General features: G+C 44.0%; 1 protein-coding gene across 5 annotated transcripts in view; it reads left to right on the top strand.

The window, feature by feature from the left end:
• LOC310791959 (nucleoprotein TPR-like) overlaps nt 1-18,477 on the top strand; it is a 72,074-nt gene continuing 53,597 nt past the window's right edge. For all 5 annotated transcript variants that reach the window (XM_083653643.1, XM_083653645.1, XM_083653644.1 and 2 more), the window contains exons 1-13: nt 1-202; nt 2,826-2,930; nt 3,687-3,751; nt 6,152-6,239; nt 6,859-6,962; nt 8,608-8,772; nt 10,222-10,314; nt 10,583-10,663; nt 14,490-14,577; nt 14,762-14,899; nt 15,125-15,219; nt 17,686-17,883; nt 17,994-18,101. In XM_083653643.1, coding sequence (XP_083509769.1) covers nt 52-202; nt 2,826-2,930; nt 3,687-3,751; nt 6,152-6,239; nt 6,859-6,962; nt 8,608-8,772; nt 10,222-10,314; nt 10,583-10,663; nt 14,490-14,577; nt 14,762-14,899; nt 15,125-15,219; nt 17,686-17,883; nt 17,994-18,101 — 1,479 coding nt within the window. In that variant the 5' untranslated portion in view covers nt 1-51. The remainder of the gene's footprint in view (nt 203-2,825; nt 2,931-3,686; nt 3,752-6,151; nt 6,240-6,858; nt 6,963-8,607; nt 8,773-10,221; nt 10,315-10,582; nt 10,664-14,489; nt 14,578-14,761; nt 14,900-15,124; nt 15,220-17,685; nt 17,884-17,993; nt 18,102-18,477) is intronic.

Consider the following 18,477-nt stretch of genomic DNA (forward strand, 5'->3'; position numbering starts at 1 on the left):
TTAGTTTAGCCGTTTTGCGGGTGCTGCGGAGAGTTTGGGGGTTCGGTAGAGATGGCGGCCGTCCTGCTCCAGGTTCTGGAGCGGACGGAGTTAAATAAACTCCCGAAAGGCGCCCAGAACAAGCTGGAGAAGTTTATAACCGAGCTGCAGAGCCTGAATGACACGCTCAGGACGCAGCACGAGAGCTTCAAAGCGGACTCTGGTGAGGGGAACCTGACACTAGCTTTCGTTAGCTGAAACCTAGCATAAGATACGAATATCACACTAAACTTAATTAACGCTATATGGAATTGTATCTGTGGCTCATGGAAGAGGACAGTTCATCCTAACTTAGTGAAATGATGCTAACAAGCTAGCTATCTAACTACGCTAGCTAGCTAGGTAGCTAACTTAGCCAACGACTTCACAAACTCTATACGAGGGATCAGCCCAGCAGCATTTTGGTAAACAAACCGCGTCACTGGGTGGCAACGGCAATGGAGCCCAAGTGGCGCGAGGCGTCAGTGTCTGACAATAGCCAGTTAACTCTGTTTACATAAAAAAAAAACTGCGACAGTTCACACAACTTTAACACGACATGCATATATTATACATCAAACTCTTGAGCTAATTCTGCTCTCACTCAGAATGTCAAAATATAAGCGATGTGATGTATAGTTTTTGAGATATTAACGTTTGTTTGGCACAACTCATACTATTGCCGCGGGGTTCCGCATTTCTGGGTGGCAAGTGACGTCACGCTGATTCGTCCTATTTGGTGCTAACGTTATCACCGTTATAACTCCAGACACAATAGAGAAGATGTTGCAATATGTGAGATATGTCAAATGCACAGTCCACATGGCAAAAGGATTGTCTCGCTGCAAACTGCCTGACACGACGTTCTCCCGTGTGCATAGAACTTTTTAAATTCATATATTATATGTCCCACTCTTGAATTCACTAAACACGTCAAGCCGCACTTATTTCAACCAACTTCACTTGAACAGCATGGAAAACGCACTGCGCAGGGCTCTGGCAATTGTGAACCAATTCTAAAACATTACATTTTATTGAAGTCAAGTGCTGCACTGCTTGGTAGAGTGGCTCATGAACAATGGAAACATTTTCTGCTATATTATGTGTTTGCCTATTAAGCAAGTTGTAGCATTTTGAATGGGTTTAACGTTATGCAAGAAAGGATTGAACATAATGAGGCTACCTTTCATATAGTAACGTTAAGTGCACTGGCCTATTATGACAGTTGGGTTACTGGTAGCCCCATAACGTGACCCTGCTACTGTACTCCGATATTCTCGTACAGCGGTCAGCGCTACACAGCGTTCGATTCGTCAATGGGTGGGAAACGCTGTTAAAAAAGCTCTCCTACCCGTATCCGACCTCCGATTGCAGATCCGAAGATATGATAGTCCGCCTACTGAAGCCAGTAATTTGACCGGCGCTGTTAAAATGATACTGCTGCATGAAACAACCGTTTAGAAGCAGTCTTTCCACAGCCTGTGCCGTATTGAGGACAGGAGAAGCTTCCTAGTGCCGACAGGAACCTTGGGAGTTTGAGTATTTCATGACATGTTTTGCTTCCCAGGTGCGCTGGATTTGCGTTGATCACTGACAGCTGCCGTCTCCGTGTGACTGCATGTGTTGTTTGCTCGCTGCGTGCAAGCGGTGCACCATGATAGTGAGATTAAACACACCCTGCTGTAAATTCAGCGCAGGCTGTGGAAAGACTGCTTCTAAACGGTTGTTTCACGCAGCACTATCATTTTAACAGCACCGGGTAAATTACTGGCTTCTGTAGGAGGACTATCATATCTTTGGATCTGCAATCGGACGCCGGAGACGGGTAGGAGAGCGTTTTGAACAGCCTTTCTCCCTTATTGCCTATGGGAAGGCTGTGTGACCCCGACTGCTGTACGAGTACATTATAATATGCGGAGTACATTAGCAGGGTCACGTAATGGTGCTAGGTTCGTGTGGTGGGTGGCTTTCTTTCCATTACTGAGCAGCAGCTGAATGAATGGCATCATATGTGTGTTCTATTTATTAGACACAATATGTTTTCAGTTCACCATATTGAAATGAATACAAAGGAAACTATGTATTTGTTCTATTACACATGTAACTCAGCCGTGTGTCATATTTCCCATAAAGTAGCAGTGTTTTGTGTAAACCTCACATACACGTGATTTTTCAGACAGAGCCTCCCATTAATTTGTTATGGATAATATTCTGCTCTCCATCCCAACAACGCGTATGCCGTTTTTCTCCTCTGTTTCTCTTCTGCTCTCTAGTCTTTCAACAGACATGGTACAAAATAGTGCTACTGCCAAATGTACACTTTCCACTGTTCTGTACTGATTGTTGGCTGAATGTGCGTTGTCCACTCTTAACTAGGGATGTGCGTGTCTGCGTGACTAGTCGTTTAATCGTTCAACCGCCTACTCATTTATTAACCGTTTAGTATTTTACTAGTCGGTTAAACGCTGCATCTTGTTCTTCACGCCTCCGCCTCGTTAACAGGCTGAGCAGCATCTAACTCTGAATTAACTAATAATTTAGCCAATTGTATGTAACATACCAAATACAAGCAAACGGCAATGTCTAAGAATGCAACGCCATGTAACTGGCTCGTTAAGTCTCGCATTCCAGGGAATTACGTTCACGTCTGCGGGTCTTATTGACGTTAGTGGCTCTATATTAAATTGGGAGTTTTCTTGCTTATGGACTAGTCAACTAGTCGCAAATAGAATTTGAGACTAGTCGGCGGGGAAATTAGTCGAAATTCCCATCCCTACTCTTAACATGTATGTTGTGTGCCCCTACAGAGCAGCAGTACTTTGACGTTGACAAGAGACTGGAGGAGAGTCAGCAACAGATCCTGTCGACCACTAGAGACCTGCAGACAGTCAAAGAGGAAAAGAAAAGACTTGGTCAGTATACACATTTGACTGAACCTTTTGGTCATGGTGAATCAGTATACACACATTTGACTGAACCTTTTGGTCATGGTGAATCAGTATACACACATTTGACTGAACCTTTTGGTCATGGTGAATCAGTATACACACATTTGACTGAACCTTTTGGTCATGGTGAATCAGTATACACACATTTGACTTAACCTTTTGGTCATGGTGAATCAGTATACACACATTTTACTTAACCTTTTGGTCATGGTGAATCAGTATACACACATTTTACTTAACCTTTTGGTCATGGTGAATCAGTATACACACATTTGACTGAACCTTTTGGTCATGGTGAATCAGTATACACACATTTGACTGAACCTTTTGGTCATGGTGAATCAGTATACACACATTTTACTTAACCTTTTGGTCATGGTGAATCAGTATACACACATTTTACTTAACCTTTTGGTCATGGTGAATCAGTATACACACATTTGACTGAACCTTTTGGTCATGGTGAATCAGTATACACACATTTGACTTAACCTTTTGGTCATGGTGAATCAGTATACACACATTTGACTTAACTTTTGGTCATGGTGAATCAGTATACACACATTTGACTGAACCTTTTGGTCATGGTGAATCAGTATACACACATTTGACTTACCTTTTGTGAATCAGGGCGACAAGCCAATAGTTGCAGCACCATGCTTGCCGCCACCACCGTTGTGTTTTGCACTTTAGTGTTTGAATACCTCTCTGTCTGTGCAGATGAGGAGCTGAGCACTCTGAAGGGAATAGAGGGAGAGACTTCTGAAGATAAACCAACACAACAGGTGAGGATGCCCACACACACGTCATGAGGATGTATGGTTACCATGGATGTTCTGAATATCCTGGATGATATCTTCTATATCAAAAGGGAGCAAGTGGGCAATGTTTATTCTCTGTCTGTTCTCTGTTTCAATCTTTGTCCCATGATGTCATCAGTGAGTGATGTCATCAGTGATGCAAAGTTGACAGGGCTTAAAGTTCTCCGTCGCTACGACGGATTTCCGTCTATTGGAAAAATACTAAAACGAAAGCCCTTTTGTATATTTTCAATGTGTATTGTATTGAGTTTGAATTAAAGCTTTTATTTTGAAAAATTCTGGCCGGACGTCGTCCAAATGATTCTCCTGGGCTGTGTTCAAGCCACAATACGTCTGAAAATGTTTTGCTACAGTTTCCAGGTTGAACGTCATGTTTCCTTGCCTGTTTCAATGCACCACCATGTCCGCTGATAAATGTTTTGCTACGTTGTGCTATGTTTTCGGCCCACTGAACGCATCAACGCGACCCTGCAAAGCCGCTCCTATGTAACGCTAAACAAAACACTGTTGCAGATCTGTCTCTCAGACAGCGTTAGTTCCTAATGCTAAATTATCCCTAATGACAGCATTGGACTGAAGAAGTTTATTATTGTGAGAATTGGAGTTAATTTATTACTGCAAAGTTGGAGGCGAGGGACTTTGAAAACATGCGCGATGCGGAGCAGAGTTGTCTTTTATTGGACAGGTAAAACTTGCTAATACACACGCTCAAACTTTAGCTGCAGTAATGTTAACGTTATTATTTTCGGTGTATTCTTCCCCCATAAAGATGCATCTCAGCAGAATAACGTTATTTGATGGAGAGAAAAAGTCTAGTGGAGTTTCACTACCGTATCCGACCTTCCCCCTGCACTCCTTCCCCTACACCCCCCCACCTCTCCTTCTCTGCTCTCTCCTCCTCTCTGTCCTCTCGGGGGGGGGGGGGGGGGGGGGGGGAGGAGGGGGCGGAGAGGTCTGTTCCCTCCCCCGCCTCCTCCTCCCGCGTTCCCCCTGCACCCTCCCACCTCTCCTTCTCTGTTCTCTCCTCCTCTCCCCCTGCACTCCTTCCCCTGCACCCTCCCACCTCTCCTTCTCTGTTCTCTCCTCCTCTCTGTCCTCTCTGGGGGGGGGGGGGGGGGGGGATGTGGGACGCTCCCCCTGCTTCTCTACCCTGGCTCTCCCTCCCCTGCATCCCCATCTCTCCTTCTCTCCTCCTCCACATTCCTATCTTCTCCCCACCTCCCCCCTCTCCTCCGTCTATATTGCTCATTCTCTCCCCACCTCCTCCCTCCCCCTGCTCTCTTCTCCCCCACACCTCCCCTCCCTTCCCCTCTCCTGCTCTCTCCTCTTGCTCCTTCCCCACCTCCTATACCCTCCCCACCCCATCACTCTCTCACATTCCCCCTGCTATTCTCCCTTCTCCTGCGCTCTCCTCTGCTCTCCCCTCATTCCTATATTTTCTATATTATCAATTGTTCAAATGTTATCTTTATTCTGTATATTCATGTTACTGTTGTGTCAGCTAGAATTAGCTAGACATACTTTCTGTGAAGCCCTCTGAGACATGCTTGTGAATTAGGGCTATATAAATAAACTTGACTTGACTTGACTTGACACTAGCGGCTAACATTACTGAATGAGCTATAGGCACCTATCTGCAACGTGATAACATTAACAAACAACTGTTGCTAGCGCAGTAACTAGTTGGTTACTAACTTTCTGGTTAGCGTTAGATCTGTCAGCTGCTGTTAGTCTCTGAGTTAGTTGATAACAAGATGCTGATTTCATCTGTTACCTGACTCCACGATAATAGTTTTGTAATTCTAAGGGATATGTTTTAGATGTAACCGTGTGTGGATGTTTCCTATTCATTTGATGCTGAACTGTAACACTATTTAGCGTTAGGTGGTGGTTAGCCTAGGCATGCAAGGTGTTGTCTCACAGTATTACTTGGTGTGTTTTCATAACAGCTATCAGACCATCAGCTCAGTGGGACAGGAGGGGTGAGAGGTTGGGTGGAGCTGGGCTGTGTGACTGGTGGAAGAGAACCTCCTTAGTTGGGACATATGTTTGACAATGTTGTTGTAGTTCCTGTGGCTGTTAGCTATTATAGTTATACTGATCCCTTAACCTACTTCGACACTCTAAAAAGCCCGGAAAAAATAGGCCTGGAAAAAATTTCAGTCAAAATATTTTTTTTTGCTTTAACCCCCGAGTTGAACAATTGTGCGCTACGCATGCCAATAGAGCAGGTGAGACCACGCAGCAGCCGAGCTGCGGGCGAGGGCGCACAGTGGCCAGCTCAGCGAGCTGCAGGGCGGGAAAATGCCTAGTGGACTAAATTTTAGTTTGTCTTTTTTTGTGCGTTTGTTTTTTTTGCATCAGACCAAGGCCAAGTATGAGATCGAGGCAGAGAGGAGAGAACTGGCTCGACTGCTCGAGAAGAGAAACCAGGAGGTGGAGAACCTTACTGGTGAGATGTTCACACTCAGTGTGTACGCACACACACACACACACACACGTCACACACACACACACACACACACACACACACACACACACACACACACACACACACACACACACACACAGCATAAGGCCCAGTGCTCAAAGACGACAACAAATCTGTATATATTTAGTGTTAAAGGACAGCCGTGTTAGCATTGGTGAGGTATTGGGCCTTCTTAGTGGTAACATCATGTGTAGAGATCTTCATTGAGGCCACCTATAATCCTGTTCTGTCATAAAGGTGAAGGTGATACAAATGTGTGCGTGCACGCGTGTGTGTGTGTGTGTGTGTGTGTGTGTCTAAGCTATTTTCTTTTTTTACCACAGCAATTGAAACATTTATTGTTAAAAAGGAATGCATCATTCTCCGGAACACAAACTAGTAGTTTTGTCTAGATGGTTTTCACACAATCGTGTTGCTGGGGAACAGTTGGAACCCTATCTTATGTCCTGTCAGTTATTGTAGCTAGCAAACACTACAACAGGAAGTAATCTGCGGGCAATTTAGAATGTTGATGTTGTCGAGTTGAAACCGTCTCATACTCTGTTCAAATGTAGACAATTTTGAATGTGTCTGTTTGCAGAGGACATGAAGCGCCTGAACGAGAAGCTGACTGAGACCAACAAAGTCAAGATGGAGCTGCAGTTAAAACTGGATGAAATACAGTCATCCGAGACTTCTGTACAGGTACACACTAAATACAATACAGTAACTGTACAGGTACACACTAAATACAATACAGTAACACACTGAGACTTCTGTCCAGGTACACACTAAATACAATACAGTAACTGTACAGGTACACACTAAATACAATACAGTATCTGTACAGGTACACACTAAATACTAGGGGTGGGGGAAAAAATCGATACACCATAGTATCGCGATATTTTGCCTGACGATATTGTATCGATATTTGGATGCCAAGTATCAATATTGAAAAAAAAAGAAAAGAAATTTGCAGGCCATGCCAGGCCACCGGGCTACTATAAACTTTAGTTCCAAGGCCAGCAGTAAACAAACGGTAGCATATTTTCATTTTGTTTTGACAGTAACAGTTTTGTCATAACAGTAATTTACAAATTCCCCAGTTACTGAATGGGCTGCACAAGATGTTTTGTGTAAGTGAAGTTGCATTGTTCAAAAACTACCTAAGTACAGTAGTCCACACACACATCCAGTTAAGGTGGACTGTAAGTAGACTGTAACAAACAGTTCAGTTTGTCAGGTGCATGCAACTATGACATGACTTTATGAAAGTTGTTGGTCTGTCTACTTGACAATGTTGCTGCAATAAAATGGTTGGAGTCAGATGTACAGACTGGAAAATTGTTCTTATATAAACCAGATGTTGACAAAGTATTCCTTTGGTGACATTTGCAGTTGAAAAAGTAAGAAATCGTAATATATCGAAATATCGCAATATTCAATATATCGCAATATCGGCGATAACGCAATACTATCGTATTGTGACTCAAGTATCGTTTTAGTATCGTATCGTGGGCATCTGGTGATTCCCACCCCTACTAAATACAATACAGTAACTGTACAGGTACACACTAAATACAATACAGTAACACACTGAGACTTCTGTATAGGTACACACTAAATACAATACAGTAACTGTACAGGTACACACTAAATACAATACAGTAACACACAGACTTCTCTACAGGTACACACTAAATACAATACAGTAACTGTACAGGTACACACTAAATACAATACAGTAACTGTACAGGTACACACTAAATACAATACAGTAACTGTACAGGTACACACTAAATACAATACAGTAACACACTGAGACTTCTGTACAGGTACACACTAAATACAATACAGTAACACACTGAGTAACACACTGAGACTTCTGTACAGGTACACACTAAATACAATACAGTAACTGTACAGGTACACACTAAATACAATACAGTAACACACTGAGACTTCTGTCCAGGTACACACTAAATACAATACAGTAACACACTGAGACTTCTGTACAGGTACACACTAAATACAATACAGTAACTGTACAGGTACACACTAAATACAATACAGTAACACACTGAGACTTCTGTCCAGGTACACACTAAATACAATACAGTAACACACTGAGACTTCTGTACAGGTACACACTAAATACAATACAGTAACACACTGTTGTCAGTCAATGACTATGAACGGGCACACAAAACATCTCCATTTGGAAACCGTAGACTCTAAACTACTTGGTGGCTATTTCTGCTGTTCGACCATTTAGCGTTGGGAAAGTAAACAACACAAAAACCAATTTTCTAAATGTGTTCTTCTTGCTCTTCTTCATGCGCTGTAGCACCGGGAGAAGCGCATGGAGCAGGAGAAGGAGTTACTGCAGAAGCAGACCGACTGGTTAAATGCTGAACTGAAGACCAAGACTGAAGAGCTGCTCAAAACAAACCGAGAGAAAGGCAAGGAGTTACTGGAGCTGCGCTGTAGTCTGCAGAACGCCAAGGAGCAGGTAACAGAGGCAACGCAGACATAGACTACAAATAGTTGTCCAAACTAATTTTTTTTAATCAAATGTTTTATTCATTTTTTAAACAACATTTCATAACACAAACACAAAGACCACAAACATCTACAAGAAGATAATCCCTATACATACACATACACCAGGCATGTCCAAAGTGGGGGCCAATTGCAGCCCGCGGACAGATTTTAAGTGGCCCTCGGCTTGTCTCTCGAAATATACTTTGTGGCCCTCCACACAGTATTGGTTAATCAAGCAAGTTCAATTTGCATTTTCTCCCTTCACCCAACGATGACAACAGCATTATCATACAGTTTGTACAAGCACCAAGTAGGAACAGCACATGCAGCACTAATGTTTTCAGATGGTAAACAAAATACTTTGAGTACATTTGTATGTGATTTTTTATTGAATTTTTTTATAACCCATATGATGCGAGAAACACCTCCCCCCCCCCCCCCCCCGGCATTTTTACATGATCTAATCTGGCCTGCATTCCAAAAAGTTTGGACACCCCTGACATACACAAACAAACACACTCTGAACACAATCCCCCTCCCCGCAGGACCCCCCCCGCCCCCAAATCCACAAAGAAGTTAGCTCATAGTACAACAGCTCTTCAGCAAAAAGAGAAGAAGAAGAAAAAACAACCTAGCCCTCATGGAACCCCATGACCTCCATGCACGGCCTCAACAAATGCATCCCACGCTGTGATATTCTCCACTTTGGCACCATGCATACGGGCCACTGACATCTCCATGACAGCCAGGTCCACAACTGAAGATGTCCATTGTTCCAAAGGCAGAGTATGAGGAGCCTTCCATCTCTGAGCCACTTTTTTTTTGCAGCAGCAGCAGTAAGGCCTTATAATAACCAACGCCTCTGTCTCAAGGATCAATTCAACCCAGTAATATCATTCAACAACAAAACAGGAGAACACAAGTGTCCAACTTTTCTTTTTAAATGGGGCCAGATTAGATCATGTGGAAATACCGGCAGGTCGCATCGTATGGGTTATAAAATAAATAAATCTCATACAATACACAGTAGTACTCTTAAGGAGTTTGTTTACCATCTGAAAACATTAGTTATGCCTGTGTGTTGTTCCTACTTGGTGCTTGTCTACAAACGGTTTGATAGCGCTTAAGCGTTAAGTGAACAGAAGAAAAAAAACGCAAATTTGAACTTGCTTGATTAACCAATACTGTGTATATTTTGAGAGACAAGCCGAGGGCCACTTGAAATCGGTCCGCGGGCGGCAGTTGGCCCCCGGGCTGGACTTTACACACGCCTGTATTACAGCTTTCTTCGCTGTGTTGTTGTCAGGTTTTGCTGGTGTGTCTGGTTGAAAGTCATCAGGATTGGCGTCTTCCACGTTCCACACCGGGCTAACCACGCATGGTAATACTATCTTGGTCATGTTTTTCCCTGCTCCAGGTGACCGAACTAGAAAGCCAGGTAGCTTCTCTGAAGAAGACCAGCGACAGCCACTACAAGAGGGCCGAATACCTCAACAATAAACTGAAACAGGTAACTAAAATGCATATTTTTGCGCATTGAATTTGGTCAGATCTTTTTATGGGTGCGAGGGAAAATGGGGGCATGAAATCCTAATTGGGGGATTTCTAAATCTGCTGGTTTAAAGAAAAAGAAAAACTTCTAGCCCTGAAAAAGGTCAAACACTTTCAGATATGTTTGCACTATTATAAAGTAAGAGAATACATATGATAATGCAAAATAGTATATTTTCCTCCACATGCTCTGCTTACATGTCCACCCTCTCTCTCTCTCTCTCCAGTCTATTGATCAGCAGAGTGCTATGGAGGAGAAATATCGTAATGAACTCAACGCTCATGTCAAGTTGTCTTCGCTCTACAAGGTAAGAAAGACTTGCATTCTTGAACCTTGTTCCTCAAAGTAGCCTGGGTTTGTGTTAGGGGTGTCACGGTACACAAAAGTCACGGTTCGGTACGTACCTCGGTTTTGGGGTCACGGTTCGGTACGAATACGGCACGGTACGAAAATGGGGAAAAAAAGCAACAAATCCCAAATTCTGTTTTTTTCCCTTTGAATATGTCTGAATTCTGCTTTTTACGCTATTTTTACCATCAGAAATAGTGTCTAATATGTGGGAATGAATAAATGTCCACTATTTAATAAATCTAGGCAATCCACACAAAAAGGTTTTACTCTAGAGCAGTGATTTTCAAAGTGTGGGGTGCGCCTCCCTCTCAGATGTCTGTATTCCAGCTGTTTGACAGGGCAAAGGCATTTCCCCCCACTTTAAATCTTTATTGTACACAAGTTTGTAAACAGAGCGCATGTGTGGAGTAGCCTAATACTCCCACCAACCCCTCCCCCTGTTGTATTTGTTTTATGTAGCATTTGCGTTTGATGTAAACACTCATTTGGAATCCTATCTAAAAGCGGCCACTACGCGGCAGTGTTTCTTTAGTCAACGTCAAAATACCTACATGTTCAGAAGAAGAATAAAACGGCAGAAGAAGAAAAACTTCTTTACCCCTGTTGAAAGATACCCCCACTGTCTGACAGACAACGGGGTGGGTTTCACTTTCCCAGTAAGTACGGGAAAGAACCCTGTCAGCGCCTTAACGTTATTGGATGTGAGTTTTGTTTAGCATAATATGATTACGTTCGGTCATCTAATGCAGTGTTTCCCAACCGGGGGTACGCGGACCCCTAGGGGTACGCGAGCACATTGCAGGGGGTACGCGGAAAGATTGAGGATTAATACGATTTTGTGGCTCTTGTCACTCTCGTTCTGTCTTGTGTTGTAAATCGAGCGCACCCTTTCCTTTGCAGCGGTGTGCTCGGCCCCTCCCCCAAAGCCCAAAACACACACACACACCGTTCGAGTTGGGAATGACTGTCATGTGAACAGAGAGCCACTGCACTTCTCCTCCCCGCTTATTTCCGTAGTAGCACAAGAATAAGATGAGAGAAGTCACAGAAAGAGAGCTGCTGGTCGAGAGGAGAGGTAAAACAACGTATGTGGGGTGGAAACACTATGGTTTCGCCGAGTTTAAAGGTCCACACATCAAGAGCGATGCGAATATACAGCACGGAATTGCGATGCGAGTTTTGACCCACCTGTCAATCACAGCCACAGACTTGGAACAAACAGTGCAAGATATGCGCGCCGCGGTCGTGGCAGCACTCCGCAACACAACCTATCACTTGAAATCCACTCACAAAGTGGTCTATGACCAAGCAATAAACGCCAAACGAACAAAAATACAAAGCCCCATCTAGTTACTGCCACCGCATACAGTCATCGATTCAGGACACTCTTTACAATGCGACCGCATATTCAACAGCTAACGAGCTCACAGATAAACATTAACAATAGCCTATTATGAACCTAAACGACGTAAGTCGCTTTGGATAAAAGCATCTGCCAAATGAGTAATTTAATGTAATGTAAACTAACGTTACTAGTGTTCTCATTTGGTTAGTTTTGAGGTTTAAGGACTACTAGTTCATGTTTACCAACATATTGAATGTAGATTAATAGTTGCAGTTGGTTGTGGCAGTTCACTGCAACATAGTAGGCCTATACTGTATATTTATTTTAGTTTTTATTTTATTTCTAAATCTTTGCACTTTTATTATTTATTTTCACTTACCGGTATTTATTTTCAATTATATCTAAAATCCAAAGACATCCAATATTAAATAAAAAGGCAGTGTAAATGTTCAATAAATTCATGATGTTCTCAATGTCAATGAGTAATCGTGTTAAATAATCGTGATCTCAATATCAATCAAAATAATCGTGATTATGATTTGCCATAATCGAGCAGCCCTAACATGTCCTCTGATCGTGGGCTGAAGATGGCACATGCTGAAAAGTCATTGACAGAGTTTTGGTGTGATGTTGAAAAGGAATATCCTGAGCTGGGGAAATGTGCACTGAATTAACTTTTGCCTTTTGGATCTACTTATATGTGTGAGGTGACCTTCTCAGCTCTGACCCACATCAAAAACAAGCAGAGGAACAAACTGAATGTGGAGAACAGTCTGGTAACAGCTGTTGCCACACTGCCCCCAGAACTATCAAAGCTTATGAAAGACAAACAACCTCAGGTGTCTCATTAAAGCTGCCAAATAACTGAATCATAAGAGTTTTGTCATTCAAATGATTTTAGTTTAATATTCAGTTGTCTTCATTCTCGGCAGTGTTTTGCTGTGAGGTTGAAAGGGAATATCCTGAACTGGGAAATGTGCACTGGACTTTTGCCTTTTGGATCTAATATGTGTGCTATTTTTGTGTGCTATTTTTGTGTGATGTGCACTGATTTGAACTTTTGCTTTTTGGATCTACTTATCTTATGTGTGATATTTTGCCTGGTAACAGCTGTCCCCAGAACTGTCAAAGCTTATGAAAGACAAACTAGCTCAGGTGTCTTTTTAAAGGTGCCAAGTGACTAAATAAAAATAGTTGAAACTGTTACTGTGTGAGTCTGAATATATCTATCTCTATATAGGCTATATATAATATTTTGTTCATTCTCAATAAGTGTATAGCTATTTGTATTAAAGGGGAGTCATTCAAAACGATTTTAATTTTATATTGTTTTAATTTAATAATCAGTTGTGTTGGATAGTAAAAGTTGAATGAGATTAATGGAACAAATTTGGGAGAATCATCAACACGCTGACAGGGGGTACACTTGGCATGGCAAAACAGCTCAAGGGGTACACGGCACAAAAAAGGTTGGGAACCACTGATCTAATGGATTATTGGAACATGACAAGGAGTCATCGCCTCTTCCTCACCGCAGCTTGCCTGTCTGTCTGCATCCGCAGATGTCTGCTTGACCGCATCACTCATCCCACGCGATGTATGTTGCTTGTTTACAAGTTAACAGCCTTGTCAGTGTTATGTAACGTTTAGCCGCAACGCGCAACTATAAAGGACTTTGTCGCGGCTACGTAACGTTACATTGGCAAGCTTACCTCGTTGGCTTGATGTTGACAGAATTTGCAAAACAGCTTATCGCCACAAAACATCCCATTCTGTGAACGCGGATTTCTATGGCCCTTATGTTGTTTTGGTGTGTCTTCTTCTGTGGCGTTTAATTCAATTCAATTCAATGCCGTTCAAACAGCGTTTAGGTGCTTCTGGATTTGACGTATTCGTCGTGTCGTTTCATGTACCGTGAAACGAGGTACCGTGAGGGTCGTACCGTAAATTCACGGGACGAATACATGTACCGTGACACCCCTAGTTTGTGTTGATGCATGTAAACATCACAATTGGGTTGGAATAACCCGGGTAAGGGCGTCCGGGAAGTGCAGCGGTAGATTCCCTGCCTACCAACACGATGGTCGCAGGTTCGAGCGCCTGTGTTACCTCCAGCTTGGTCGAACTTAATCAGAATAACCGGGGTTATGATAGCCCTGCTAGCTGCTAGCCCAGCCCTGCCTGGGCTGGGCTAGCAGCTAAATGCTAACTCTGCTGCATTGGAAGAACGGGAGGATTTACCCCGCGCTGATCCCATTGAACATGCGTCTATGACGAGACGCTGACTGTATCTATAGGGAGAGTCAATCACAGAGGATGGAAGGTTCATGGATTACAGATTAACCTGAACAAGACCACAACCAGTATCTGATGTCTCTGTTTCCCCCTGTAGGGGGCAGCGGCAGACTGTATCTGATGTCTCTTTCTCCCCCTGTAGGGGGCCGCGGCAGACTCCGAGACCAAGAACCAAGAGCTGAGCAGAGCAGTGGAGGAGCTCAGCAAACTGGTCAGAGACACTGGGGAGGGTAAGACTCACTCTTTGATTTGCAATTTTATTTTAGATTTGCCCATTCAGCAAATCTATCAGAGATCAGATGATTCTGTTGAAAATTGCCAGCAGTTTTACCGGACTCTTAAAACCACGTATCTGGCCTTTAGTTTGAAAATTGATGATTATATACATGATTGATGATGTCACTGGCCTTGCAGCGAATAAAGCACTGGAGAAGAAGGTGTCTGAAGGGGAGGAGCTAAAGGCACATTTGGAGGCGGAGCTTAGAGAGAAGATCAAGAAGATGGAGAAGGAGCTGGAGAATGCCACGATAAAGGCTGCTGACAAACGCTGCTGTGAGAAAATACTCAGACACTCACACACACACACACTCTCTCTCACACACACACACACACACACACACATATAAATATACACATACCTAGACATATTTATGTTGTGTGTGTGTGTGTGTGTGAACATAAGGGTGCGGGCTGGGTATATGTTCCTGTGTGTGTGTGTGTGTGTGTATTGACTGTATGAACCCTGGACTTTAACTAAATGTCTATCTTCTTGTCTAGGTGTGCCTTCTCTGACTGAGGAGCAGTTGGACTCCATGTGTCCCTCAGCAGCTGCCATAGCGGAGATTGTCAAGCCTGGTATGAAGTTCTTTGAGGTGAGTTTGCTTGGACTTGCTCTGTCCATAAAAGTCTGAAAATGCTTTAAATTATATATAAAAAAAAGTATTTGTTAGTTTCTTATATACATTTAATAAAGGCACCCCCCCCCTCTTCCTTTTTTTTTTTACCAATGTTTAATGCAGGTTTATTATCACTGGAGTTTCCGCGTAATGCAACTATAACAGTAGGCAGTGGTTTTGGCAGATTCTGGACATTCTGTGATTCTACTTAAAGCAGAGTTATGTAGTTTCATCAAAAGGTGTGACTGAGCAGCATCACATCTGCTTTAAGAAACACAGTGGAAATCGCTTATTTCTTTTTCAATGTTTCATATTGTGCCCATTCATAGTTTCAGAACATGTATAAGGAAAATAAGCCGCTTTCTATATTTTGCTGTTCAAGTGGTCTTAAATCCAATTCAAGGTGCTAAAAGGGTATTGACCTGCAGATGCCCTATATAATGGACAGGGAACTGTCCTTTGCTATATCACTATGCAGCTATGATAGTGTCGTAATTGTAAGCTAGGTAGGTACTTTGATTAATTCCCGAAGGGAACTTCTTTTGTTACAGCAGCAATACAGCACACAATCAATAAAATAAGAATAGAAGTAAAAAAATAAAGTATGAATAGCATTTAGCTGAATTATACATCCATAAATGTATCTGACAAATACATATTTATGTAACAAATTTACATATTATGTAATAAATACACATTTATGTAACAGATTTACATATTACACAATTATATACAGTATGGACCTAGTTATACACAAGTGAATAATATAATACTAATAAGTAATAGGTGAGCCAGTCCGTGTGGGGTGGTGGGGGTGGTTAGCTCAGGGAGGCATTGCAGAGTCTGATGGCTGTGGGCAGGAAGGACCTCCTGTGGTGCACCGGGGCAGAATGAGCCTGGTGCTGAACATGCTCCTCTGCCTGGCCAGAGTGTGATGGAGTGGATGAGAGGCGTTGTCCATGATGGTCAGCAGTTTGGACAACGTTCTCCTCTCAGCCACCACACTCACAGGCTCCAGGCTGGTCCCCAGCACAGACCACCACACTCACAGGCTCCAGGCTGGTCCCCAGGAGAGACCACCACACTCACAGGCTCCAGGCTGGTCCCCAGGACAAACCACCACACTCACAGGCTCCAGGCTGGTCCCCAGGAGAGACCACCACACTCACAGGCTCCAGGCTGGTCCCCAGGACAGACCACCACACTCACAGGCTCCAGGCTGGTCCCCAGGACAAACCACCACACTCACAGGCTCCAGGCTGGTCCCCAGGACAGACCACCACACTCACAGGCTCCAGGCTGGTCCCCAGGACAGACCACCACACTCACAGGCTCCAGGCTGGTCCCCAGGACAAACCACCACACTCACAGGCTCCAGGCTGGTCCCCAGGACAAACCACCACACTCACAGGCTCCAGGCTGGTTCCCAGGACAGACCACCACACTCACAGGCTCCAGGCTGGTTCCCAGGACAGACCACCACACTCACAGGCTCCAGGCTGGTTCCCAGGACAGACCCCGCCCTCCTCAGCAGCTTGTCTAGTCTGTTAGTGTCTGCAGCTTTGATGCTGCTCTCCCAGCACACAGCTGTAAAGAAAAGGGCGTTTGCCACCACTGACTGATGGAACACGTTGAGCCATGGGTCCACACACGCCAAAGCACCTGAGCCTCCTCAGCAGGTACAGTCGGCTCTGGTCCTCCTTGTATATATGGCCCCGGTGTTCCCACTCCAGTCCAGTTTATTGTCCAAGTGCACTCCCAGGTACTTGTAGGACTGCACCAAGTCCACATCCTCACCCCCAATGGAGACAGGGGAGATTGGTTTTATTCCTTTTGAAGTCCACCACCATCTCCTTTTTTTTTTTTGGTTGCACCACTTGACAAAGTCATTGACCAGTCCTCTGTACTCGCCCTCCTGCCCCCTCTTAACACATCTCCCGTGGGAGAAATTTGTCTTGGGTTAGAGGGGAAAAGCTGCATCACATACAGACGCATGCAAACACTAGCCTAGCATAAAACAAAACTACAAAATAAAGCGAAAACTGAGGAGTCATTAACACTTACAGGCAAACTTCTCAGACCATACACATCACAATACAATAACGCAGTGCAAAATAGAATAAATTACAGTACAATAGGACAGGTTACAAACGATACTAGCGTATCTCACTTTACATGCAAGCAAAACAAGCGGTTGTTAGACTTGACGTGCAAGCAGGCAATCGTTAGAGCCTGTGCATGATCTCAGAGCCTGCTGTTTTTCTGTCTGTCCTCCAGGGGGAGCCCTTTATTAAGTTGAATAAAGTCCTTGTAACAATTGTGCTTACACAGAGGGACCCGCCTCTACCTCCTACCAGGGTTCAATAGCACATCGTCAGAGTTCAACGCACGGCAGGAGTCGGAGATAGGATCTGATGTTAACGCCTCACCCTCTGTTTCTAGCTGTACAACGACTATGCCGACTGTCAGACCAAGCTGCAGCTGGAGAGGCAAGAGAAGAACCGAGTGAGCAGGGTGCTGGATGAGATCGTAGAGGAGGTGGAGTCCAAAGCCCCCGTCCTCAAACGCCAGAGAGAGGAGTACGAGGCCATGCACAGGTCCATGACCTCCCTGTGCAATAAACTGGAACAGGCCAGAATGGTGCGGCCACATGTTCATCTCTCTCTCTCGAAATGCCCGTTGGCTTTGACTCTTTGACTGTTTAACGTGGAACGTGTGGTCGCGTGTGGTGTTCACCGTTTTGTCATTAGGAGATCCACAGCCTGCAGAAAGAGAGAGAGGAGAGCATCCAGCGCGGCTCTGCCCTGGAGAGGGACAAACTGAGGACGGAGAGACAGCTAGAGGACACGTCTACCCAGGTACACACGCAGTCGAATGAGATCTAGATGCGGTTGTTTCTAAAACATGGCAAAAATATCGGACAGGGTTCCCACGGGTCCTTGAACGTTTGTGAATTTGAACAATTAAAATCCAGGCATTGAAAGTGTTTGAAAATAGACATGGGTCATTGATGGTGCTTGGATTTATTGATGTTTTCCTGCATAGAGAATTAAGGCTGAATTATGCTCACCCTGCCGTGAAGGGCGCGGGGGTGGAGTGAGGGCCGGGCGCGTCAAATGACGTAAATTTGTTGGGCGTGGTTATTCGCTACCTCCGTCTGGCGCTCGCCTTGTGCCTGATTTTTTTTCTAACAGCGCGAGCAGCGCACGGCTTCTCTCCAAACATGTCCGCTTT

This window comes from Poromitra crassiceps (assembly GCF_964638095.1).
Source record: "Poromitra crassiceps genome assembly, chromosome: 17".
NCBI classification, from domain to species: domain Eukaryota; kingdom Metazoa; phylum Chordata; class Actinopteri; order Beryciformes; family Melamphaidae; genus Poromitra; species Poromitra crassiceps.